At 51.1% G+C, this 26,109-nt stretch overlaps 3 protein-coding genes across 5 annotated transcripts in view; 1 reads left to right on the forward strand and 2 right to left on the reverse strand.

Annotated features, from left to right (window-relative positions):
- The window catches only part of RPS19BP1 (ribosomal protein S19 binding protein 1), a 4,434-nt gene extending 1,985 nt beyond the window's left edge, over window positions 1-2,449 (forward strand). The window contains exons 3-4 of the mRNA XM_012638079.1: window positions 1,227-1,324; window positions 1,568-2,449. Coding sequence (XP_012493533.1) covers window positions 1,227-1,324; window positions 1,568-1,702 — 233 coding nt within the window. The 3' untranslated portion in view covers window positions 1,703-2,449. The remainder of the gene's footprint in view (window positions 1-1,226; window positions 1,325-1,567) is intronic.
- Window positions 2,450-7,092: 4,643 nt separating this feature from the next.
- On the reverse strand, window positions 7,093-9,337 carry ATF4 (activating transcription factor 4). Its single transcript, XM_012638081.1, has 3 exons — window positions 9,056-9,337; window positions 8,112-8,429; window positions 7,093-8,009 (listed from the first exon to the last, which is right to left on the reverse strand). The coding sequence occupies exons 2-3, from the start codon at window positions 8,335-8,337 to the stop codon at window positions 7,180-7,182; spliced, it is 1,056 nt and encodes a 351-aa protein (XP_012493535.1). The 5' UTR covers window positions 8,338-8,429; window positions 9,056-9,337; the 3' UTR covers window positions 7,093-7,179.
- A 2,442-nt stretch (window positions 9,338-11,779) lies between these two features.
- MIEF1 (mitochondrial elongation factor 1) lies at window positions 11,780-26,109 on the reverse strand. 3 transcript variants are annotated; one of them, XM_012638082.1, is made up of 6 exons: window positions 25,948-26,109; window positions 23,995-24,347; window positions 18,293-18,443; window positions 17,028-17,205; window positions 16,566-16,828; window positions 11,780-16,173 (listed from the first exon to the last, which is right to left on the reverse strand). In XM_012638082.1, the coding sequence occupies exons 3-6, from the start codon at window positions 18,434-18,436 to the stop codon at window positions 15,367-15,369; spliced, it is 1,392 nt and encodes a 463-aa protein (XP_012493536.1). In that variant the 5' UTR covers window positions 18,437-18,443; window positions 23,995-24,347; window positions 25,948-26,109; the 3' UTR covers window positions 11,780-15,366. The 3 variants fall into 3 exon arrangements, with proteins under 3 accessions (XP_012493536.1, XP_012493537.1, XP_012493538.1); XM_012638083.1 differs by having other exon boundaries at window positions 24,211-24,347; window positions 25,948-26,033; XM_012638084.1 differs by lacking the exon at window positions 18,293-18,443 and having other exon boundaries at window positions 25,948-26,033.

The following is a 26,109-nucleotide window of genomic DNA, read 5'->3' on the forward strand; positions in this document are numbered from 1 at the left end:
CAACAAAGCAAGACTCTGTGTCAAAAAAAAAAAAAAATTATGAATTCCAGGGAGGAAATACAGCAGGAGCAAAAGCTCGGAGGCAGGAAAGTGGGACAGACACTTTTGAGTCCCAGTGATACTTGCCGTGAAGCAGGAGCATAGGACGCCAGAGGTCACACCCATCCCTCCTAGCCCTTGTCTTGCCACCCTGTCACTGGTGTTCACTTCACTGCCTCCCCTGTTGGACTGGGAGCTCAAGGCACAGACCTCCCTTGGGCTTGCCTGTTGCCGTGGGATCCAGCACAGGTCTTGGCACATGACGGATACACGAGAGCAATGGCAGGCCTCAGCCGCCAGTCTGGAGCATACCTCTGTGGCTGCCACCTTGGTCTAAGCTACATTGTCTCTAGCCTGGATTATTGCAAAAGCCTAACTGGTCTCCCACTTCCCACTCACCCTCTCCCCCAGTCGTCTCGTTCTCAACAGCAACTGAAGTGAGCCTATAAAATTACAAGTCAGACCTTATCTCTCTGCCTAGACCCTTCCGTGGCTCCTGTTGTACCCAGTAAAAGCCAGTGTCTTACGATGCCTCAAGAGGCCCTACGTGATCTGCCCCCGCTCCAACTTCATCTATTCCTGCTCCCCTCCTCACTCTAGCCATTTTCTGTGCTTCAAACACGTTTGTCACATTTCTGCTTCAGGGCCATTGCGCTGGCTGTTCACTCTACCTAGACAGACACGCTTCCCTCAGATATCCACAACTCTCTCCTTCCAGTCTTTGCTCAGATGTCATTTCAGTGAGACCTTCTTAGACCCTCCTCTGTAAAATTGCAACCCTCCACCTGGCATTCCCTTTCCTGTTTCCCATTCTGTTTTTCTCCATAAAATATATCACCCTTCAAAATACCGTTCACCTTGTTTCCCATCGCACTCCCCACCCGAATGTAAGCTCCAGGAGGGCAGGAATTTTGCCTGTTCTGTTTCCTGCTGTATGCCCAGTGCCTGACACATAGTGGTGCTCAGGACATACTTGTTGACTGAGCGCATAAGTCACGTGGGCGACTGGGAGCCAGGGGGGCTTTGAGCAGGGTCTGTGTGGAGAGTGCATTTGAGGGAGAAGAGCCCGGGCGTTTGCAGTAATCCAGGGAAGAGACGGTGGGGCCTTTGGCGGGGCCATGGGCTGGGGACCCAGAAGTCTTCCAGGGAGTGAGTCTGAAATGCCGATCCCTGCCTGCCCCCCGCAGCTGAGTACCAGAAGCGAGAGTGTCGAGACCACCTCAGAGAAAACGTGAAGTTTATGACCAGTGGGAGAAGCACGGTGGCTGAGTCCGTGACCCAGCAGGTTTGTGGGGGCGGGGACTGGCCCACGGGAAGAGAACTGGGGGGTGATAGCGGGGCTTCCCTAGGATCCGCCAGGGTCTCAGTGCTGAGCATAGGGTGGCAGTCAGGCCCACCCCTGAAGGGCAGAGTAGGGGTGGCGGGAGGCTGGCCCTGCCCTGCCCAGTGCCGCACTCCCCGGCCCCATGTGGGCCTGTTTGCTCTCCTGTCGGTGGAAATTATGTGCCCCCGCTCCCGTACCCGCCAGATTCTGCGCCAGAACCGGGGTCGCAAGGCCTGTGACCGGCCTGTGGCCAAGACTAAGAAGAAGAAGAAGGCCGAGGGCACCGTGTTCACCGAGGAAGACTTCCAGAAGTTCCAGCAGGAATACTTCGGCAGCTAGGCTCCCTGGAGTGCGCAGAGCAAGGGCCCAGCCGCCTGCGCCCCGGCTGCCGCTGCGTGCGCGGCCCCCGCGTGCCATGCGCCACAAGGCCAGCAGAGGGCGGTGCGGGGCCGGCCTGGCTCGAGGAGGCCCTGGAGCTGGAGCCGGGTGGAGGCTGGAGTGGAGCTGGCGAGGGGGAAGTCCTGGGGAGGATTTCCACTCAGACCGGAGCGGACTTGTGCAGGCTTTGGGGGAGCCATCTGCACCTGCCAGAACGGAACGTTTCTGACTGTTTTGTTTGCTTTTGCCCAGGTAGGGCCTCAGGGCTGTTTGCTGTGGAGCAAGGCCAGTCACTGGGCCCTCGGGGGCCACACCTCCAGAAGCAGGAAGAAGGCTTCTTAGTAGCTTCCAGGTCCTAATAAATGTGGACCCAGGAGCTGTGTGTGTGCTGCTGATCTGACTTACGGGGTGTCTCCATCTCCTCTTGCCCCAGGGGCCACCCTCCCGGCCTCCGTCTCCCAGCCCAGGTCTCAGAGCTCTGGGCAGAAGTCCTCCAGCCCCAGCAGGTGGCCATCCACGCAGCTGTCCACCCAGCCTCTGCTGACATGCCCCAAAGATACCTTCCTCTCCCATGGGTGGCAGCCACAGCTGAGAAGGTGGCCCGTGAAGCAAAATTAGCCCTGAGGGCTTTGTCCCAGGGAAGCAGACCCCAAGGTCAGGGGCCAGTGGGGGTGGTACTGCTTCAGCCCTCCCCTGGGGAGCATGGGGCTTGCCATTAGCAGAGAGGTTCGGACAGTGGTGGGGCTCCTGCCCCCAGCCCCATCCCCGCCCCAGGCTTATGCTCCCCTGAGCAGCCGGGTGAGGTCAAACGCCTGTCCCATGTGGGGGTGTTCACACTCGGGTGTGCGCCAAGCCGAAGGGTGGTGGTGAGGGCTGTGGCTGCACCACCACGGGAAGGCAGGCTAGACCCTTCCCAGGAGGCACAGTGTGGGGAACAGAGGAGGTGAAGGACAGGTACGTGTTGAGTGACCACGTGAGTGAATGAATGGTGCAGACCAGAGTCGGTCTTCAGTGGAGGAGAGACGATAGCAGAAGCCCGAGTGGTCTGCCGCTGGTCTCTAACCATGTTCCATCTGAAGTGGGGGCGGGAGGGGCCGCAGGGCTGCTTGAGGCAGTGTTGGAGTCGGGGGCCCGTTCAGGTGGCCTCCATCAGCATGGGGAGGGGAGTGTTCTGTGACCCCAAACTATAGCGACCAGGACCTTCCTCAGACGGGCTGTTCCAGTTCTCCACGCTCTTCTCCTGCTGGGCTTTAATGACCCGCTGGGGAGAGACAGACTCGGATATCCTTGGAGACTCATTCCCTTCATCTTCTAAGCAGCTTAGCAAGAAGCCGACCCAGCCACTGGCGCCAGGGCCGCTTTCTAACAAGGACACGCCTGCCGCTACTAATCACCTGCGTGTTCCTGCTGCTCCCTGCTCAGGAGTTTTCCAGTAAATCTCACATTTGTGCCAGGTAACACTGGTGGGTGCGTGTCAGTGCCCCCTGTGTGTGACCAATTAGTGTTCACCCTGGGATTCCGGGCCAGTAGGTCAGGGGTGGGGCTCAGGGACCTATTTTAACGATCACCCTGGGCAATTCCGGTAAGGGAGGCTGGCGCAGGCACCTGAGGGGAGAGGGCGAGTCGCTGTGGGTGGGGGAGATGCTGACCGTGGGCACCAGGACCTCGTGACCAACAGGGCCAAAACAAGAGGATGCCGAGTTGTCATGTTCAAGCCAGGGCTGAAAGAACACGGCAGGAGGAAGCCTTCCCCGATGAAGACGTGGGTGGGCATGAGCAGCACCTGGAGGCCTGTGCCTCTCGGATGCTTTGGGGGAAGGGACGGATTTGGGTCCAGCTGAGCAGAGTTTGAGGAACCTACACTGTGACCAAGAGGAAGGCCCCAGCCAAGGCTTCCTGTGTCTTCCGCAGTAGGATGGTCCGCTCGAGCCCCCCTGACCCCGATCCCTGGCCCTTTTTGTGACTGAAGGTGTTGGCCAAGGGGGCCGGGCAGGAGTGGGGCAGGACTGCCACCTGGGATCCCACTGGGGCCCAGCTGCAAGCTTCACCGCCAGCACGCCAGCCCTGCCGGAGCTTAATCCTAGTTCCAGCAGAGGTGGGCAGGTCCCCGTTAGATGACTTCCTCCAGCCGGTAAAGCCCCCTGGGACAGGCTAAGTGTGGCACTCAGGGCGTGTGCCCTGTTCTTTCCTGCCTGCCTGTCTTTCCTGGGGTGCTCTCCCCATTCTCTCTACGTCCACAGCTTTCCCCACCTTCAAAGCCCAGCCAAGAGGCCCTGCTTCCTCCACCGAGGTGTCCGAGCCTCGGACAGCCTGTCTCCTGAGCTGCCGCTTTCTGCTTGGTCGGAGCCTGCACCGGGCTGAGAGCTCCCCCACCTCCACAGGATGCCTGGGCAGGGGTGCTTGCACCGGGGTGTCACTGCAAGGACTTTCTGCCTCCACACTCTACATCTGCCACCTCGCCATCTCCACCTGGATGTCCAAGAGGCATCTCCAACAACGGGCCGAGACTCAGCCTACCCTCTGCCAGCATAAAAGGGTTGAAATAAAAATCCTGCTCCTTCCTGAGATGATTTCCCCATCTCAGGAAGTGGACCCTGTGTCCTTCCTCTTGCTCGGGCGTCTCTCACACCCACATCCTGGCCCAGCCCTGCCCAGCCTCCCCACGCTGGGGTCACTCCCAGGCCTCCCTGAGCACCCATCGTAAAGAGCAAATCTTCCCACCCCGTTCCAAATGCCATCTCACATCCGATAGCTTTCTTTAGGGTCCAGTGGTCTTTCTTTAGGTGTTTCCCTTACCAGAATGAAAGCTCCTCGAGGGCAGGGACGTTCATCCGTTTTGCTCGCTGCTGTATTCCCGGCACCCAGACTGTGTAGCAAGCACCCGGTGGGCACGCATGAATAGCTGTAGGAAAAGTGAAGGCCATTCTCTGCTCTCCACAACCTACAGCCTTGTCCCAGAGACAAAACAAGAGAGAAATGTTGACAGCTGACAGCTCTGGCCTCTGCAGGGACAAGATCTTGGCCTTGGTGCTGAGCCAGGAATTTTGGCCACTTTTGGGTGCCCGGCAGGAGCCAGGGGCTGTGATCACACCCTCCTGCCCCGCTCCCCAGCCACTGGTCACAGAATGTGAGCCCAGCCCCACCTCTGACCTGGTCACCCTAGGCCAGGCCGGCCAGGTTCTGGCAGGGAACACAAGTTGTTACATGCAGGGTGGTGACTGGTCATCCCCACACCGTCTTCCTGTTTCCCTAACTCCATGCTGGGCCCTCAAGAACAGACACCCTGCGCTGCTCAGTACAGCCTGTCTGTCCAGGCCACTCTCATTGCCTGCATCAGCTGTCCCTCGGGCAGCGTCCACCCCTAGGCCAGACATCCCACGGGAGGACCTGAGCCTGGGCTTCAGCTGCGTCAGGAAAAAGCCCCTGCTCACGGTCTCCCAGGAGGATTCTGAGCTAATCGCTGGAAGCACTTAGAGCCTCAGAGCTCTGAGTACTATTAGCTGCGGTTGCTATTTGCCAGGCGCGGTTGCAGTCCTGGACATACGGGAATGAAGCACACAGCGAGTGTCTGCTGTCACAGCGCCACTGCAGTCGGGGAATGGAAAATAGGAAATAAACCTGTATACAAATAAGTTCAACCAGAGAAAAGAGTATGAAGGCAAAGCAGAGAGTCTGGGACACTAGCTGGGTCACTTGGAAGGCCTCTCTGGGGTGACATTAGACTGCACAGAAGGAAGGCAGCCGAGAGGAGACTCTCAGGCAAAGGGAACGGCAATCACGAAGCTTCTGAGGCGGGAACAAGCTTGGCAGAGAGGTGCCGGCCACCGCTGCAGCACAGTGAGTGGCGGGGCCAGGGGCAGAAGGGCAGAGGCCGAGCGCAGTCTGTGACCTGAGCCGTCTGCGTCTGGGAGGCCTCTGCTGCAGGGGCCTAGAAAGGGCACAGCCCACCATCCTGGCTCCATCAGGAGCCCCCCGCCTGCACTGCCCCTCTCAGCGCCTGTTTCCTGTCTGCCAAACCAGAGTGGACTGTCTCCAAGGGAGGCCCCACATTGGTACTGGATGGCTCTGGTGCTCTTAGCCACACCGTAGCACCTAGATAGTCCATGATGTGCAGGAGGCCCCGTGGCCTTTGCGGATTTCTAGAATCTCAGCAGCAAAGACCTCGAAGATCACCAAGTCCAAGGCCCAAGTGTGACGCCCATTCCCTTTTCTGCCTGGGGGGCAAGGCAATGTTCTCCCGGGTTTATTCATTTCTTCAACAGTTGGCTCTCAGGTCTCAAGCTCTGCTGGGCACTGGGAACGCAGGTTTGTGGCCCTGACAGGCCACTTGTTTCTAGGCTTGAGGCAAAATAGAAAAGAGCCCAGACTCTGAAATCAAGAGCCCTGGGTTCACACCCAGCTCTATCCCCCACGCGCCCATTTCCTGACCTGTTGGATAGGGCCATTGTGGCCCCCACCTCACGGGCTGGTGGGGACTGGGCAAAATGCACGCGCAGTGCTAGGTTACTGCAGCGCCCAGGCTGCACTCACCACTCTCCTCCCAGCCACTTTCCGGACACTGCTCTGTCCACACCACCTTTCCCAGAAGGTCCCAAAGGACACCTGGGAGAGGGTACCTGCCCAAGCTGGGCTGATTCTTGCACTCAACCATTTATTCCTAAGCCAAAAGGAATTGTCTGCCCCATCTTACAAACAGGAAGTCACCCAGGCAGGAGTGCACCATTGCAATGAAGTTGCACACTTCCTAGGCCCTGCTCCATCCCAAGATCCCCCAGATGGCAGGCATTCCAGCTGGTCTAACTGGCTGACAGCCATTTTAAAAGCCTTCACACGAGGCCCACCATTGGTTCATCTTTGGGGCCCACCCCTGGCCACAGCCTGCACAGGCTGTCATGCTTCTACTCCAGAGGGGCAAACCAACACCTGGCAAGTTTCAAAAGGAGCCATTTTTCTCCTAGGACCCTACAGAGCCATAAAGGCTTATAAGTAAAACCTAATCTCATGTGCCAAGCTCAAGGACTTATCCAGAGACTTACAGGAGAGATGTTGGCACAAAGCCATCTTGAGGGAACAGGTGGGGCCCAGGCTGTTCTTCCCATCCAGCCACTTAAAAGCCCTCAGGCTCTCCGACCTCCTCCCTACCACAACCAGCTCCCAGCTCCAGGCCCAACTGCCCCTGTCCTCAATTCTAGGGAAGCTGTCACGACCCACACCTCAGGGAGGCTGAACAAAACCCACTCTGGGCTCAAATTTTCAGTGCTGAAGTCCCCTCTCACATGGCAGGTCCAACTGGAGGACAGCAGTTCTTAGGTTCTTTAGCAGAAGCAAGACACTACACACCAGATGTGAAGTACTTCCACTACAAAATAATTTATTACAACACACAGCTTCAGCACAGAGACTCCTATATACAAGCACAACACTCCTGACTACCCTAACTAGGGAACCTTCTTTTTCCCCCTTGCCTTGCGGACCTCTTCAATCAAATCTTTCAAATATTGGATCTCCTTGGCCAGGGCATCCGCCTTCTCTTTCAGAGCCTCATTCTTCTTCTCCAGCTCTTTGCACTCGCCAGCAAGGGCCTCCTGCTCTGCCCTCTTCTTCTGGCGGTATCTAGTGGCCGCAGTCTTGTTTTGCTCCATTTTTTTCAGCTTCTTATCCAGCTTCTCCCCCTTTACTTTTGCTGCTACCATCTTCTCTCCAGGACGGTTGTACGGTTTGGGGCGGGCAGAGCCACAGAGGACACCTGGAGATGGCAGGCTGTTTGGAGAGCCACTGGTGGTAGAGGGGCTATGCTGGGGAGAGCCCAGATAGGACTCCGGGCTCATACAGACACCACTGTCGTTATCTGAGGGGGTGTCTTCCTCCTTTACACACTGAGGAATCAGGGTAATGTAAGCGCTGGAGTCTGACTTCCTATCTCCTTCAGAGATATCCACTTCACTGCCCAGCTCTAAACTAAAGGAATGATCTGGAGTGGAGGACAGGATCCCTGGGAAAAGGGGAAGAGGTTGCAGGAAGGTAAAAGGGGCAACCTGGTCGGCTTTTGTTAAACTTTCTGGAAGATGGCCAATTGGGTTCACTGTCTGGGGGGGCTCCTTATTAGTCTGCTGGACTAAGGGGGCAAAGAGATCACCCGTGTCATCCAACGTGGCCAAAAGCTCATCTGGCATGGTTTCCAGGTCATCTAAATTCAACAGGGCATCAAAGTCAAACTCCTTCAGATCCATTTTCTCCAACATCCAATCTGTCCCGGAGAAGGCATCCTCTGCAAAAGATTTCACAGTGATGGAACCAACTGAGTCAAATACACAAAGCAACAAATTCCTAATCGCAGACCCCACGCTGACAGATGTGGTGGTCCACTCACCCTTGCCATTGTTGGAGGCACTGACCAACCCATCCACAGCCAGCCATCCGGAGGAGCCCGCCTTAGCCTTGTCGCTGGAGAACCCATGAGGTTTGAAGTGCTTGGCCACCTCCAGGTAATCATCTAAAAGATCTAGACTCTCTTCAGCCCCCAAACCCGACTGGTCGAAGGGGGACATCAAGTCCCCCCCCAACACCTCGCTGCTCAGGAAGCTCATCTCGGTCATGTTGCAGTGCTTTGCTGGAATCCAGGAATGTGCTTAATTCAAAGGTGTCTTTGTCGGTTACAGCAACGCTGCTGCTGGATGCTGTGAGAAACCTGAAGAGGAATCAGAAGCCAAGTCCCATTAGAGGTTAGCTAGTTTAAGAGTTTCATCTTTTTACCCATGAGGCAGGACGACCAAATCGGAACTGCACCTGGTTGCAGAGAACCGGGGGGGCACGTGGCCCCAGAATCATTGTTATCAACTTTCCGTGCTTCCGACTGGGGTTGCACAAAATGGACGCCCACGGAGACCCGGCCATCCCTTAACCAGCGACCAAGAGAAAGACACTCCGTCCCCGTGCCCAAATACGGCCACGCCGCCGCGCCCCGCCCACCGCCCGCCGTGACTCACGCCCCCACTGCCGCAGCCACCGCCCCATCGCCGCCATCTTGGCTCCTGCCACGTTTCGGGGGTGACAGCCGGGACCCCAGGCGGGCTCGGGACCCAGAGGGCGACGGGCCCCCGGGGAAGCAGCCCCCGGCGCCGGGCTGCGCTCTCCCGACCCGGGAACGCCCGCGTCTCGTGGACACCCGGAAAAAGGCCACGCGTCCCGGGCGCTCGTAAAACCGCTTCCCCCCCTACCCCCGGCGACGCCCGACCCCAAGCCGCGCCCAACCAAGCAGAAATCCCCCCGCCGGCCCACCGCTCACGCCCAGGGCGGCCCGACCCCGGTACTCACGCCATGGCTTAAGCCGCTGGGGGTTGCCGCTGCAGAGCCTGGTGCTGCTGCCGCCGCTGCAAAGGCCAACGCTGCCGCAGGCACTGCTGCCTCTAATACGCCATGGTGGCCCCGGACCCTGCGAGAGGGGAGGAGGAAAGGCGCGCTTCGCGAAGGAAACTACATCTACAGGCGGGCAAAGCAAAAATGGCCGCGTCGCGCCGTCCGCGGGCCCTTTATAGACTCCTCCTCCATTGGGACGCACCACAGAACGCATCCTTCCGCCGCGGCCACGTGACCCTCACCTCCCGCCCTCACGTTTTCCTCTCTGACACCCCCCACCGTTTATGTGCCGAGCGACCAGTAACCTCCTATCGGGGCATAGCTGTAATGAGAAAAGGAGGTTGTTTTCAAGGCCCCATGGAAGGAAAACGGTGTACTACTTTTCAAGATTTCAAAGATCAAAGAGTCACGCTCTTCCCCTTGCCGCCCGGGAGCGCGGAAGGATCTTTCGGACACGCCTCACTTCCGGTGTGAGCTTACAGCGCGAGGGTAGAGAAGGCGCATCCCAAGGAAGGGTTTTATTGTGAAGCCCTGGACCCCAAGTTATCGCGCGAGGTGCTGGCGGGGAGCGCGCGTCGAGCTGATTGGTCCAGGCACAGTGAGTCATATATAGTTTGAGCTTCTATTGGTTCGGTACCCTCGGCGGGCGGGCCACTCGGGAAAGAGCCCAGGGTCTGCGCGGGAAGAGACGGGGACGCCAGGAGATTCCCGCCGCCGGGTTCAAGTCTGCCGCACCTTGTCGGAGGTGCCCCGGCTGCAGTGGCCTCCTCAGTCCTACCCGCCCGCTGCGCGGCCGCGACTGAGCCGACTCCTGTCTACGGGCAACTCTAGCCCAGCGCGCCCCAAATAGTGGTCTCCGGGCCGAGCTTCTGCGGTCCCTTACTGTCGTCCTCAGTGAAACTTCGTACTGGCGACCAGAACTTCCAGGTCCCAGTTCCTCCGCCCCTCCCTCGTGTGCTCTCACTTCAGTACCGGTTGACTTCCGACCTGGGAAGTTCCTCGGAAGTCACCTGGTTCAAGCCTTCGTTTTTTAGGGCGGACCCACCGCGGGCAGCTGGCTTGGTCCCCCATAAACACCATAAATAGCGAACACAGAATTGCCCCCAGGAGCTTTGGGGACCGTAGCTGGAAGGGAAGACTGGGAGGGCTCCCCATTCCTGCCCACCTCCCAGTAAAGGGCAGCTCTGTCTACGTCCTTCTACTGAACTCTGTATAGTCGAAAGTTAAAGATGCACAGTCCTATTGCCCAACCTGTATTTTTATAATACTCATCCTGCTAAAATACAAGCTTGTTCTATTAAAATGCAGTCTGTCATAAGGGAACTTCTTTTGGTTTATGTAGGTTTGGTTCGCCAAAAGAACAAGATTTTATTCAACTGGCATCTCTCTAGGGTAGTTTGGATTAACTCCCAATTCTGTAACTCCTGGGTCTAACTAACATCCCAGCAAGTCATCCTAAGGCCCCTGTGAGGAGACTTCGAAGCTTGAGAACCCACGTCCACTTGCAGGGGGTGGCCATGCCTGGAAGCGGTAGTCCTGGTCAGGGCCAGCTCTTCAACATCGCAGGAGTTCGAGAACTCTTCATCATCGCAGTCCCCTCCAATATCAGACCCTGTAAAGGTAGAAACCCTGGTGTTTCCACCTCCATTGGAGTGGGCCATACCACTATCATTTCCTCTGATATCAGTCAAAAAACTGGGAAAGCACTGCTCTAGGTAACTGTAGACTGTTAGTTGACTTGATGCAATCTAGCCCAACAATCTTACAGTGGTAACCCAGGCCCAATGGAATCAGGTGCTTTGCTCAAAGTCATGTAGCTCCCAGTGGAGGCAGTATAGGGTAGGAATTAGAAGACAGATTTGGGGAGCAAACCCAAAAGAATCCTGGCTTTATTAGCTGGGACACTTTGGCTAAGTGACTTACCTTCTCTGAGCTTCAGTTTCCTCATCTGTAAAATGAAGCTAATAATGCGTATCCATGTCCTAAGAATGAAGTGAGATCATATACGCAAAGCGCTTAGCACAGTGCCAGGAAAATGTGCCTAGTAAATGGTTGCCAGTTACTATTACTAGAACTCAGGTCTTCTGACCCTGACCTCCTAATCCCCCTGCCCTTATCTCCATTACATCATCCTGTTTCCTCAGAGTACTCTTCACTATTTGCTGAGATGAAACCAACAACTATAAAATAACTGGTTACCAAGAAGAGGAAGCCCAGAAAAAAACCGAATAAAATAAAATAAAATAAAATAACTGGTATACACAAGGCATACTGGATGCCAGGATAAAAATCTTGTTTTTCTTTCCCCTTGAGACATCATGAGTGTTGAGATATACACAAGTTGTCTAGACTTTCAGAACAAAGGCAGTAAGAATCCCTGAGCCATTACCCATGGCAGAGGAGTAACTAAGGACCCAAGGGGCATGTCCTCCTTTTGCTCTGTCAAGAGACTTGTCAATGTGCCTGGCAGATGACCATAAAAATGGTTGAGAATTAAAGAAAGCAACACTGCCCCAGTTCTGACACTGAAGAGGTCATGGAATAATGACTCCAGTGGCAACTTGTCCCATCCATTCTTTTATGGAGACCTAGGTCAAACACTTCAAAGGTTTCCCTAGCTGAAAGGGAGACCCAGTACCACTCCCATAGGAAAATGTTTCATACCACACACAAAGTCAAAGCTGTTGGAAAGGAAATTTTTATTTTCTTCCCATGCTGTGGAAGGACATTGTGTTCCCCAGTTTTATTTCCTCCTTTAAGGAGAAAAATAGTTATCTGGGTCTCAGGGCTAAGCTGCTCCTTTATGGACCGAACCAAGACAGGACAGAAAGACTGGTGACTGATTCCAAATCTACCAGCTAACACATCAACCACCACTGAAGGGCAGGCAAGTGACTAGAAGGCAAGTTGTGGACTTGGCCACAGGGACCAAGAATTTAAAGACTACGAGGTGATCAAAATGAAGGTGAACGACACCCAGGATGCAGGTGACCACAGAACCCCCATCTCTGGTATTTTGGCCACTTATAATAAGTACACTCTAAAAGGGCTGCACATCCTGGCCTGGTATAGGGGTCAGCTCTAATCCTAAGTGTCTCTTACCATTCTCCTTGGCCCAGGCAAAAAGGCAGAGTTCTAACAAATCCTCCAAGAGCAGAACTTCTCAGCCAAGTCACAGTCTGAAGGAAGTACCATGGCAGAGAGCTTGGGACACATGCAGGGACCCCTGTGTACAGAATCCTCTCAGGGCCTCTCCAGGATCCTGAGCTGATTCTTCACCAAAACCATTTGCGCTCTCAATTCGAGTGGAGCGCACGGGAGCAAAGTCGGCTAATTTGGCGTGTGAACAGGTGGGCTACCAGGGGCTGAGACCCAGGAGACTGTGGCCTCCTCAATACAGCTTTTCCAAACATGAGCTTCCACATTTTGTTAATTTTTTTTTCTTGTCACAACCAAGCATTTAAAGTGAAATACTGTTGTCCCGAACTCATCTTCTAGAAAGGGGCAACAGGAAGGAACCAAAATAAATTCTGGAAATTTATTAGGCTTAAGAGGGATGAGTGTATATTTTAAGCGTTAGGCTAAGTATGTGGTTTGCTAACCTTGATGGTGCAAGAGAATCTCCAGATGGGAGCAGACGCTATTACTCCAGGCAAAAGTGGGCGTGTTACTGAACAGGAAGGCAGAATAATGGAGAAAGCCACTGCATCTTTCCTTCAAAGATTAAAAAAATGGGGGGCAGGGTGTAGAATATTGCCCCCTCCCACTCAAGAATCTCAAAGCACCTGGCTACTGGCTACCTTCCAGATTTTATGAAGAAAATGGCAGCAAAAAGAATGGCTGGCTCAGTCCTGGTCAGCAAACCCCCTCAGAACCAGGGCTGGGATTTCCCACTGCTTCTCATTCTCAGGACTTCTAAGAAGTTCTTGCTTATAAAATGGCAAAGTTACAGTTTTGGTTTTATGAAACATAGTTAAAAGTCAGAGATGCTCTTAGAAAGATGCTCTTTAAGAGAGGAGATGAACTCATTTCCATTCCTAAAATCAATTACACTTGGCTTAAATAACTTAGGACTCTCTAAAGGGTCTTTAAAATCTTTTCTTTTTTGAGCTTTCCTTCCAACATTTTATTAGTATGTGGAATTTGGTCAGGGATGCCAGCTTGGGAAAATTGTAAGTTTTATAATACTCAGGGCAGGGAAACCAAATCCCTTATCTCAATGAATAATTATATATCCTTTTGTAACATTCTATGAATCCTCTCCTCTCCCTTCCCTCTAACGGACACCAGGTGGGTACATCGGAACCCACAATGTTGGGCTGCACCCCATACCCTGGATACCATTCATCAGGGTAGTAACTCAGGCATATATTAATAGGTTTTCGAATTTCCATTTGATTGTGATGAACAGCCAGGCTAGAGAATCTCTCTCGAGGTTCTTAGCTTTATCTTTTTCCTTCGCTCTCAATACCTTTATACAAATGAAACAACTAACCCACATTAAGGAATCCTTGCATGTGTATACATATATATATATATATATGTGAGAAGAGGCAGAAATATCTCTAAATGTAGTCAGGGTTAACCCAAGTTCTCAGCCTAAGCTATGACAAAAGGGGAGCAGGAATCTCTACCCTAAATTCAGAGGGCTGCTGAGGTGGCAATGCTATTTAAAGAGTCATTTCCTGACACTGTCATTGGGAAGGAATGAGGCAGCTGCTGAGAGCTTCACCAAAATCCCACTGATGGAGAGGTAGTAAGAATAGAAAAATAAGACGACTTGATGTGAGGAGAACAAATACTGGATGGGCAGATGAGAAACAGAATTATCATCAGCCTCTTGCCACAAACAGGAAAAAAACACAAAACAAGAAGACACACTGACACGGTGCATTAAACAATTCCTCCCCACCTTCAGGGTATGTTTACACTGCAATAGTGCAATTTTAGCAGCAGGAAACAAGAAGGAACATAGGAAGTATCCACCTCCCTCTCATATGTTTTATCCATGTGCTCTCTTCTTCCTAGGTAGCACTGATCTCCCCAGGTGCTGGGTGGGAGACAGGACAAGGGGGAAGAGGTCTGTGCATGTCCACTTGCCCTCTAGCCTCTGGTGGTGCCTGAAGAGCTCAGTAAGCACCCCTCTCTCGTTCCTATGGCAGACACTGGCGGATGAAGGGCTGGCCACTGGGCCTGTTCTTGCTCTAATACAACATCCTAGAAAAGCAGGGCCTGTCAAGGGAGAAAACATGGTCACCAAGCCCCAACTGGTAACTGGATTTTCCAGCTGACATTAAGCCTCCTGGTGACCTCCTTCAACCTCTACTGCTAAGCCTGTGTTCCTTCCAAGGCCTTGTCCTAATTGGCAATAAAGCAAGGGATGAAAACCAGCATTTCTGGTGAGGTGCTGCCCTTGCAGCCCCCGTCCCTTCCTTGTCTGTCCAACCCCTGCAGCTATAGATACAGATGAGGGGTGGACACTGGGCACACAAACCTTCCACCAGCTCCTCTTAACCAGCTCTGGCTCCCCTACTGTGTACTCTCGCTGATGACCACTAAGAAACACCAGCTCCAGATAACTTTGCATCCAGTTTATCCTGTAAGTCAGTAAGTGTTCCCATGAGAGACACTCTCAGCACTTATGAATGAGAGTTGGTCAGGAGATGGGGGGAATGGACTTCTTTTCCAGGAACCAAGGTCAAAGGCCAGCTCTTCCACCAGTGTGATCCCCAGAAACCCTGAATACTGTCTCAACACTCACTCTGCAGAGTTCAGCTTAGAAACATACAGTCATAGCTTTTCAGTGACGTTTGACTAAAAGGCAACATCTTAATTAGGCAGACATGCTCCAGGGACAAGAGCAAAACAGAAGGCATGAACAAGAGAGTAGACAGAAAAGACACTGAATAGGACAGGCAAAAGGGCAGGGCAGAGCAGACAGAAGCAGGAAACTGGGCCACAATGCAAAACACCGAGTGGTCTCATCAGCTCAGGCCAGCACTCCACCTTCTCAATTCATTGCAGAAAAATTAGCCTGGAGCAAGGTGGGGTGAGTAGGGAGCACAGTGTTTGGTAACAAAAATAGAAAGTGTTGGGTGAGAAATTAGGAGACTAAGAGATGTCATTCTAATCAGCATGAAGTGACCAGGGTGATGACGCAAGATAGGAGGCACCTAGGGACCCTGTGAGGCACCAACTATGTAGCCAAGAATGTCTAACGGAGAATCCAGGGCCTGACCACCTGACACCTGCTTTGGCCTTCGCCTGCCCTACATCTGCAGCAGCACCTCCGGCTCAGACAATGAGCAATAGAGAGTATAGCCCAATTCGTCTATTTCTTCAGGGGTGAGCTCTGCAAATAAGTTCACCTTGGGGTTTAGGGCACTGGGCAGAACTCCAGCCTCTAAGTAGCTGATGAGTCCTCTCAGGGCCTGCAGGAAACGGTCGGCCAGCATATCTGGAGACCAGTCAGCCTCCTCCTGGGCCAAGTGGAGGATGACGTTGGTGAGCTGGCTGGCAGTGAGGTGGCCCAGAGCTGGACGGGACTTGCATATGGCCTTAAGGATCTTGAGGCACAGAGATCGGCAGCCCGAGTCAGCCTGGTCCAAAGCCCGCAGGCGTGCCGTCTCGGCAGGACGCAGGCTCAGCCGCCACAGGTTGTCATACTGGGCTAGCCGGTGTGGTCTGGCCACCAAGACTGTGTCACCAAGGGTCACCGATGGCAAGAAGTCAATGACAAGATGCTTGTCACGCTCATACTGCACCTCTAGCGTCAGGGCCTCTGGGGATGGTGCTGGTCGGATCACATAGTCCAAGAGGGACCCGATGGCTGGCCAATTGATGGAGCCAGCCACTACCTTCTCAAATGTGTCTGCCACCGTCTTTGGGGAGAGGTAGCCCCCTACTACACAGCGGTCCCAGTAACTGCTACCGCGAGGAAAGTACTCTGGATTTTCACGACGAACCAGGAAGAAGCCAGGGATGTTCATGATAGTGTCCTCACCAGGGATGCAAGACCATAGGTTCTGCTCCAGCACAAGGGGCACGATCAGTTGAATGTGGTCAGCTGTCACTACCTGTTGGAGCAGAATTAAAAAGATTTTGAGGGGTTTACTCTGCTCAAGAGACGTGCTTTCCCAAACACAGGTCCCACCATCTTGCACTCCCCCAACAAGAACGGAAATTAAGAATTCTTTCATGGCAGAGTGAGAAAACTAGACAGAGATGGGGACAAGGATGTAACAGCTTCTTAAAAGTTGTTAAGTATGACTTAAAAATGAGAAAGGATTAAAGATGACATAGGAGCAAAGAATAACAAGTATGGATCTCTGAATGCTGCACACTCTGGAAACCAAGACCTCAGTCATTCTGGCGAGCCTGGGACACTGATCTTCTGTGCCAACGACACTAATGAGAAGCATGTGGTCAGTCCCCAACCTCTCCCCCTTCATAGGAACCACCTTATTACCTGCAGGTCATCATAGAGGCTGCCACTCAAGTACATGTCCCGAAGTGGCATGTCAGGCAACTTGGCCCGCAGGAAGCTCCGCAGCTCAGCACATATGTCCACAGCAGCTTGCTTGGCCCGAGCCTGCTCTCCAGCAGGGATGGCTGCCCGGTTCCGGTAGTAAGTAAGAAGTTTCTCCTGCAGGGACATGCGGAGTCGTGACTTCTTCAAGTCTACCTGGCCCTTCCTGGCCAATGGCTTGGGCCGGGGAGGGCAGAATGTATCTGCCAAGGCAAGAGAGAGAGGCACGTGAGCTCTTCCCATGCTTGCTCAGTCCACAGCTGCCTCAGCCCCCAAAGGAGAAGGGCTTGGCACAAAGGGCAAGTGCTGGCACACATGTGCTCAAGAAATGTTTGCTGAATGCAGGAGTAGTGCCAAAAGTCCAGAGGAAGTCCCAGGAGGGTAAACAACAGCCTTTGTTACCTGTGTCAAAGGCCGAGGAGTCTGTGGGAAGGGTCTGAAGGGACCGGCTTAGGCCTGTTTTCATGTCCTTGTTCAGCAGTCGTGGGGAGCCCATCCAGTTTGGTTCTTCCCAGCTCCTCTTCCCTGAATGGCTCAGGCGGGTGGGGCTGGTCGGGGCACTAATTGCCCGGTCGTACATCTGGAATAGCAGAGAGGATGCAGGACATACACTTGCCTGCCTTCCTCTATTTCCTTCCAATTTCCCTCCCCCTTACCCCAAAGCTTTGCCCTAGTAAGTTCAACTACTATTTTGTAATACTTTTGTTTTTATTCTAGATTATTGAATTCTTTGTTCCATGCAGAAAATCTCAGGAAATATAAGAAATAGATTAATCCATGATGTCACAACCCAGAGAAAACTGTTAATATTTGGTATATTTCTTTCTAAAAATATATATTTATGTAATTTGGATCACATTCTATACATACTTTTAAAACCTGATTTTTTTCACTTACCTTCATTCTGATAATTCCCTCCCGTCCCTAGGAATGCATCAACATTTTCTAACTATACTATATTGTACCTATGAATATACCACAATATTGAACATGGATTCATTTATTCAATGGTTACTGAGTGGCTACTATGTGCCAGGCATTGGTCTAGGTGCAAACCAAAGAGACCCAAATCCCTGCCCTCATGGCGTTTTCAGTCTACTAAAGGCTGCAGTCCCCAACCCCCGGGCTGCAGCCCGGTACTGGTCTGTGGCCTGTTAGGAGACACCGAACGTCACTGCCTGAGCTCCGCACCACCACCCCCCGCCACAACACCCCAACCCCAAACCCCAGTCGGTGGAAAAATTATCTTCCATGAAAACAGTCCCAAAAAGGTTGAGGACTGCTATGCTAGGGAGATACAGACATAATTAACAAGATAAATCTAAAGTACACAGATAGAGATAAATGTGAAGAAAAAGTAGGAAAGGGAAATAGGAAGTATATGTGTGGTTGGGTGTTGCCATTTTAAACAAGGTGGTCAAGAAAATATATTTCAGTTATTTGCAATTTTTTACTTGATGGGATGAATTTATTTGTATCTCCCATGATTTCTTTAGGGCAGAGTCCTAGACGTAGACTTACTAAATCAACTTAAGGCCTCACCTAATAATGCCAAGTTGCAAAGTCACACTTCCATTAGCACTATCAATGTCTTGTTCCAGGTGAGCTCCACTTCGTAGAGACTGCCTGACCACATCCCATCCCTGGCCCTGGCTGCATCCACTTACCCGCTTAACCGCCAGTGTGGCGATGCCCAACATGGCCGCTCCACCCACCCCCAGCACCAGCCGGGCATTGGAAAGCACAAAGTCAATGGCTGTGCCAATGCCATTGTCATCCTTCTTGCCTTTGCGCTCACCAGCGCCTGCCATTGCTCACCTGAGAATGAAGACAGAACACAGCCATTACTACTTTGGGACCTCAAGAACTATCCCTCCCCTTTCCTCCCCTATCAGGCCAATCCCCAACAAGTACAGGGCACTCTGTGAGTTCCAGCAACCCAAATCCTCTTGCACTGTGGTGCAGATCTCAATACTGCTCTAACACTGCTAGTGTCGTCTATATCCGGTGTCCTCTACACCAGGAATCACATAAGGAAAAACAAAGTGTCCCAAATGGGAGGATATCGAGACACAGGCTCACTGAGAGTATGTTCCAGTATAAAATAACATTCCTTCTAATACCGTATCACAACTGGGTATTGTACTTTCACATCTCTGCCTCTATCTCCCGACCTCCCCGAAAAAGAAACAAATTATTCCTGACTGTACTTATTCCAGCAATTAAGTTAACCAAGAGTCACTGCCAAGGCCAAAAATATTTTTTCCCCAATTAGAGTTCACTCCTGGGGGACACTTTCCTTTTCTTCACCATTTACAGTCAATAGAAGCTTCAGGTTTAGGGACATAATGAGAGACTATTTGGCCAAATGAAGTATGTTCCTACTTGAAATGCACAGAGCACACAAGGCCAAGAGGAGTTGACCTTTGCATTTACAGGCAGGGTCAGGCAAGAACGCTAGCCATCCTCCCTCCAGGGGCCACTGAGACAGAGATGGGACATATCGAACTCAGCTGAGGTAGAGAACCCAATCAGGAAAAAGGCAGAACACCGCAATTTCTCTACACATAACAATGTCTCCTGTTTTATCTTTTAAAAAGTAAAAAACCTTCCTGATGTATTAACAATAGGGAGAACCCCTGGATGGAAGCGCCCTCTAAATGATCCGTGACTGTGTTGCAGCAGGACTAGAACAGCACATCCTCCCTCCGACCGGAAGCCAGAAGGGGCCTCCATGGGCCATTTAGTCCTTGCCCCTTCTGATGACTGCTAACAAGGTGGTGGTGTAGCATAACAGAAGAGATCATGGGTTTGAGTTGGAATTCCTGAGATTAGGACTTGCCTTACACCCTGACTTATTAGCTGGGTGACATCAAATGAGTTACTTAACACCTCAGCTATAAAAAGGGGATAATGATCCATGCGTGGCCCAAATCATAGGGTTTAGTGATGAAATATGTCAACTAAAATACTGTGTATGAACACTTTATAACTGTAAATGTGTTGCACAAATACGGGCTATCACTAAGTCTTTTAAGATTTCCATCCATAGGACAGAAGGTTAGCTTCCAGAAGGCAGTCAGCAATCTGGAATGTCCTCTGAGTTACATTCCACCTTTTGATTTCTCACTCTGTTGCCCAGACTAGAGTGCAGTGGCATATCGTAGATCACTGCAATCTCAAAGTCCTGGGCTCAAGTGATCCTCCTGCCTCAGCCTCCTGAGTAGCTGGACTACAGGCATGCGACACCATGCCTGGCTAATTTATTTATTTTTTGCAGAGACAGGGTCTTGCTCTGTTGCCCTGGCTGGTCTCACAACTCCTGGCCTCAAGCAATCCTCTTGCTTTGGCTTCCCAAAGTTCTAGGATTATAGGCATGAGCCACTGCACCCAGCCACATTCCAGCTTTTGAGACTAAGCTAAAATGGTCTCATACTGATGCTATCCTGGGCTTGAGATCAAAACTATTAAGTGAGCAGGCTTGTTAAAGGCTTTTCCTATGCTGGTGCAATATGCACCAGGCCACCCACCCCAGTGCAAGGACCAGGTGACATAGATCTGATGACCCGGAAGAGGAGAAATCATCCACAAGCTCAACAAGACACACAGTCCTTATTCTAAAAGTTAATTCAACTTGTTCCAGTTGAAACTGCTTCTCCATGGTACATCCTCCACTCACGTTCTGCTGCGTTATTAGCCTGTGGCCTACTAGGAGGCAAGAACTGCACTTGGCAAGAGACAGGGACCTGGCTCCTTAGGAAAACTGAGAGAGAACACTGTTTTTTGATGGGCATAGAATTTCAGATCTGCAAATGAAAGAACTTGTGGGATCTGTTACACAACAATGTGGATGTACTTAATACTACTGAACTGTATACTTAACACATTGACTGCCACACTAGGAAAAAAATGTTTTCCTTGGGGCCAGTGTTTTATTATGAAAATAGAACAAAAACTTCAAGAACAAAACAATCCTTTCTAATTTAGTGAAAAATTTGTTTTTTTCTGTGTGTGAGTTATATGCAACTTGAAAAATAGTTCACGCAGCTCTCAAGGTGAAGAGATGTGAGTTACATATGCTTCACGAGGCCCCGGACATAAAACTAGCGTGAGTTAAATACAACTCGCATGGCAATTAATGTGTTAAAAATGGTTAAGATCACACCCGTAATCCTAGCATTCTGGGAGGCCAAGGTGGGAAGATTGCTTGAGGTCGGAAGTTCAAGACCAGCCTGAGCAAGAGCAAGACCCCGTCTCTCCTAAAAATAAAAAAAATTAGCTGGTCCTTGTGGCAAGTGCCTGTAGTCCCAGCTACTCCAGAGGCTGAGGCAGGAGGATCACTTGAGCTTAGGAGTTTGAGGTTGCTGTGAGCTAGGCTGACACCACAGGACTCTAGCCTGGGCAACAGAGCAAGACTGTCTCAAAAAAAAAAAAAGGTTAAGATGGCTAAAATAAAAAAACAGGCTGGCTGCAAGTAGCTCATGCCTATAATCCTAGCACTGTGGAAGGCCAAGGCAGGACGACTCCTTGAGGCCAGGAATTCAAGACCAGCCTGAACAACATAAGGAGACCCTGTGTCTACAAAGAATTAAAAAATAAAAAAAATTAGCCAGGCGTGGTGGTGCGCACCTATAGTCCCTGCTACCCAGGAGGCTGAGACAAGAAGATGGCCTGGGCCCAGGAATTTGAGGGTGCACTGAGCTATGATGATGCCACTATACTCCAGCCAGGGCAACAGAGCAAGATCCTATCTCATAACTAGCTAGCTAACTAACTAAATAAGATTTTAAAAAATAAAAAAAATTAGCCAGACATGGTGGCACATACCTGTAGTCCTAGCTACTTGGGAGGCTGAGGTGGGAGGATCCTTTGAGCCCAGAAGTTCAAGGCTACAGTGAGCTAGGATTGTGCTACTGCACTCTAACCCGAAAGACAGAGTAAGATCCTGTCTCTAAAATAAATAAACAAAGGAACTACAGACCTGGAAGGCAGGGCTGGGAATGGAGAATTTGAGCTCTGCCAACATTTCAGGGAAGTTATTTAACCTGTCTCCCGAGATACAAAACTGGGAATAGAAATACTCATTACCTCAATATAGTAAGGATGATGAATAATGCAGGCCTTGTAGCTTCTTAGGATGACAGCACAAAACTATGAAAATTCCAACTTATCTTACCTGAATAAGTCATAGGCTTTTTCATAAACATGTCTTGCTTGAGTACATATGAGAATAGCTAACATATATTGAGTTTGTACTATGTGCTGGGCATTTTACACATATTAATTCCCTTAATCCTCACAACAATCCCAGGAGGTCAGTAATACTATTATCTTCAATTTACAGATGAAGAAACCAAGGCAGAAGTTAAATAACTGGGTCCAAGGTCACTGTGCCATAAGTTGTGCGGCCAGGATTTGAACCCGTAACTCATGCTGCTGGGGAGAACTAATCTATTGGCGTCCCAAGTAGCCTGCAACCCCATCTTGTTTACATCTCCTCTCTATTAACCGCTAGACCATAAGCTTCTTGGAGACATTTTGGCTCATTCACTGCTGTATCTATCCCCAGGGTGTGCAGTGTTTTATGCATAGTAAACATCTGTTGCATGAATGATATTTACTATTAACCCTACAGCATTTTGTTGGGTTTTTTTTTTTAGGGGTGGTGATGGCAACATGTAGCCCAACTCACAGTCAAACAAAGATTAGGAATACAAAGATTCCAAGTAGCTCACTAACTCCCTTCTGGATCCATCCCCTCCCCACCCCACCCCAGCCCTGTGCAAGCCCCATGGGCATCACCCCACATATGGCCCTGTACTGCCAAAGGCAGATCTGCCAACCATAAGTGGCTGAGAAGAACCAAAAGCCATTACATAGGCTCCTCCTCCTGCTTTCCCTGTCCCAGTTCAAAACAGCACCTTCTCGCTGGCTGGCAGGCCTTACCCTGTGGTGTTGGCCTTTCTCCTACTGCCTCAGCCAACTGGGCAGCAAATCCTGCTGTTGTACATTGTATTTGTGTGTGGCCACCCCCACCACCTCAGTCCCTCAATCTCACCTGGCCAGATCTGCTGCCTCTAGCATCTCTCAACAGTGTATTCTCCACAGTGCCACTGGCATGCTCATCCAAGGCACAAACGTAGCTATGTCCTTCCCTGTTTACAAAGCTGTGACGGTCTGCTTACAATCAGATACTACAATCTCCTTAAGTGGGATTCAGTGTCCTTCCAGACCTGGCCCAGCCTCAACTCCAGCCATTTGCCCTACAGGGGTGCCATTCTAGCCACACCAGACTCAAGTTCCCAGACTACAAAATGGAGTTTCTGCTTCCAGGCATTTGCTTATTCTTATACCCCCTTGCCTGGCAAGCTTCTACTTTTCATTTGAGGCAGACCTCAAATGTCTTCTTTTCTATCGCCACCTGTGATCCCCTCCCATGACACTACCCAGGGCAGAGTTCCGTCTTTATCTGTCTCCACAGCTATTTATACAATCCCCTAGTATAGAGCTGCTCATGCTGAAGTTAATTCCTGTTGATCTCCTCATTAGACTGAGTTCTTTGATGAACCATAACATTCACCCCTATCCCAGAGCCGACCAGAATGCCAGGGCCATATAAGGTCCTCTGGGAAGGTTGCTGAATTAAATACAATCATCATGTTACAGTGGGACTTTCTGATGACACTGGCATTGAGAGTAAACAGAGCTAACATACTACTCACCAAGTACCATTCCAAGTGCTGGGTGTGTACTGTCTTATTTAATTCTCATAATAACCTGAAGAGGTATTTCCCTCTTACAGATGAGGAAATGGAGGCCTGGAAGGTTCAGTGACTTGCCTCAAATCCCACAGCTATTATTAGCAGTGCCAGGATTTGAACCCAAGCACTTTAACTCTTAAGTCTGTATACTAGGCTTGCTTTATAGACTGTTGTAACAGAGTATAGCTATGTTTTTGGGAATGTAATCTGACCCACAGTATAACTGAATCCACTGAAGAATAAGTTGGCTTGGAACTGAACTCTAATGGTTTTAATCAATGTCTTCTCTAACATTTTCACATGTAAATTGTCCTGTAATATAAAATGGTGATAGCAATTCTGTTCTGGTAGAGCTTGAAACTCAGGGCCTATTTTTTCTCAGTAGAGAACTCACTTCTGTTAATATATCTGTATTTCATCCATTGATTTCCTTTTCTAGAGAGAAGCCTCTCGAGTAGCTGAGACTACAGATGCATGCCACCATGCCAGCTCTCCATCAATTTCTAATGACTAAAGGAAGGACTTAGATTACCAAAAAGAAAGGTTCTCTCTTTCCTGCTCCCCTGCACCAGAAAAAATTAAACCTATAGGAACAAGAGTCTATGTACCTGAGGCTTCTTAATGCATCTGTAAGGTGGGGATGGAAGAGAGGAGTGTCGGCGGAAGGCACCTTTGTCCTCCTTCCCTTGGAATTAAGGTAGGAGGGGAAATGAGAGGATCCTAAATAATCCCCCCTAGTTTGCTGTGGAGGAAGACCAGGCCCTTCTCCAGCTGCCTTTCCCGGGCCTCAGGATCCTCTAGCTTCTGATTTTTCCGGAACTCACGGCGGATGGAGGAAAGGTAGAAGTCTCGATCAGTGTAGCGAAGCTCTCGGCCCTGGCGCAACAGAGCCCGGTAGAGACTCAGCACCGCCTCTCGGCTCCACGGGGCCATGGGGGACTTGCAGGGGGTGGGCGTCGCGCTATAAACAGACGAGAAGACATAGAAGCCTAGTATCAGAATCAATGACAGAAGGGCCTGTAGACTATGTAGGTCAGGGGTTCTTAATCCAAGTTTCAGAGACCCCCCCCACAAGGTAACACTATGACTTAGTGGCAGGGCTAGAACTAGACCCCAGCCTTCAGATACCCCCTGCTGGGAAAGTACAGGTTATGAGTCACCAGAGCTCATAAGATCATCAAAGCATCAGCTTGCTCATTTATAAAATGGAGATAATGATGACATTATGGTAACAGTACCTACCACATAGGGCGATTTTGAGAATTGTGTGTGTAAAGCATCTAGAATAAAACTCTACGACAAGGGGTGGTCTAGAGTGGTTCAAGAGAAGGACTCGGCTATACTCAAATCCTAGCACCACCATTTAGGAGCTGCATTACCTTGGGTAAGTTTCCTAACCTCTCTGTGCTTGTCTCAGTTCCTCTTCTGTAAAGTGAGAATAAATATCTTACTGCCACTGCCTTCCTTCCATAACAATAAACGCTTACACAAGCACAGTGTGTTATCATTTAGAAAATGCTTTGTTATCCATTATTACATTTGAACTGAGACCCTACAAAGTGGCCAGGGTTCATAATAATAGTGAACATTTACTGAGGGCTTACTATACACCATGCATGTTCTAAGCATGTCCCACATAACAACTCATCTCATTCTATCAACAACCCCAGTGTCATCATTATTCCCACTTTAAGTGGAGAAAATGGAATCTCCCAGAGAGAAGTAACTTGTCCACAGGTGAACAACAGTAAAAGGAAGGGCTGGACTCCCAACCCCAACTCTGCCTGTCTCTATAATGCCCGTTACCATTTGCTGGGGCCTTACCATGTGTACAGCACCCTGGGTGCTCCATGAACTTTTCCAGCACGGTGTCTGGCACATAGCAGGAGCTCAAAAATATGCTGAATAATAGAATTTTCACAACGTCCCCATGTCACAGAAAAGATCACCCTCATTTCAGAAATAAAGAAATGATACCGAATGGGGGAGGTATTTGACTAGAAAAAAAGATGTGGACTTTGGGCCCAAAGTCAGCTAGCCATGAACCTCTGGCCTTACTAACTTCCTGCGCAAGCTTGAGCAAGGTCCCGTCCCTGTCCCTTTTTCCTTAACTGTTGAAGCGATCCCCTCGACCCTAAGAGCCTCCCACAGTAGGAGAGATGCAGAAAATCCACAAGAGAAGTGCTTGATAAGATAGAAGGCAACTGTCACAGTGAGGGCTGTTACTACAAGGTCGCTTGGCGAGTGGGTGGCTGAGCCCTCACCAGTCCACACTTTCTTCCCCCACCCTAGGGGGCCGGGCCGAGCCGGCGTACAGAGACCCCGAGACTAGGGTAGGTCGGCTCGGGGACCTGGGAGCGCTCCAGAGGCTGGGCCGGGGCGAAAACACCGAGGGGCCTCCCAGGGGAAAGCCCAGACCCGGCTGGGACGAGACCCTGGGCGGCAGGCCGGTAGCCTGGGCCACAGCCGGATGGGGGGGCGCCGGCGGCAGCACTGACGAGAAGCGCGGCAACCCCTCGACCGCCTGGCCGCCGCCGGTCCTCACTCCTTCCCTCACTCACCGGCGGGCGCGCGCGCTATCACTCCTGTGGACTCACTTCTCGCCCGGCACCTCTCTCGGGGTCACCCATCAACATGGCCCCTTCACTTCCGGGACACGACCTTGCGTACAGAGCGACGGAGGGGCTGAAGGGAGCTCGAGGGCGGGCGGAGGCGGAAGGACT

Source organism: Propithecus coquereli, unplaced genomic scaffold (assembly GCF_000956105.1).
Source record: "Propithecus coquereli isolate 6110/MARCELLA unplaced genomic scaffold, Pcoq_1.0 Scaffold126, whole genome shotgun sequence".
NCBI classification, from domain to species: domain Eukaryota; kingdom Metazoa; phylum Chordata; class Mammalia; order Primates; family Indriidae; genus Propithecus; species Propithecus coquereli.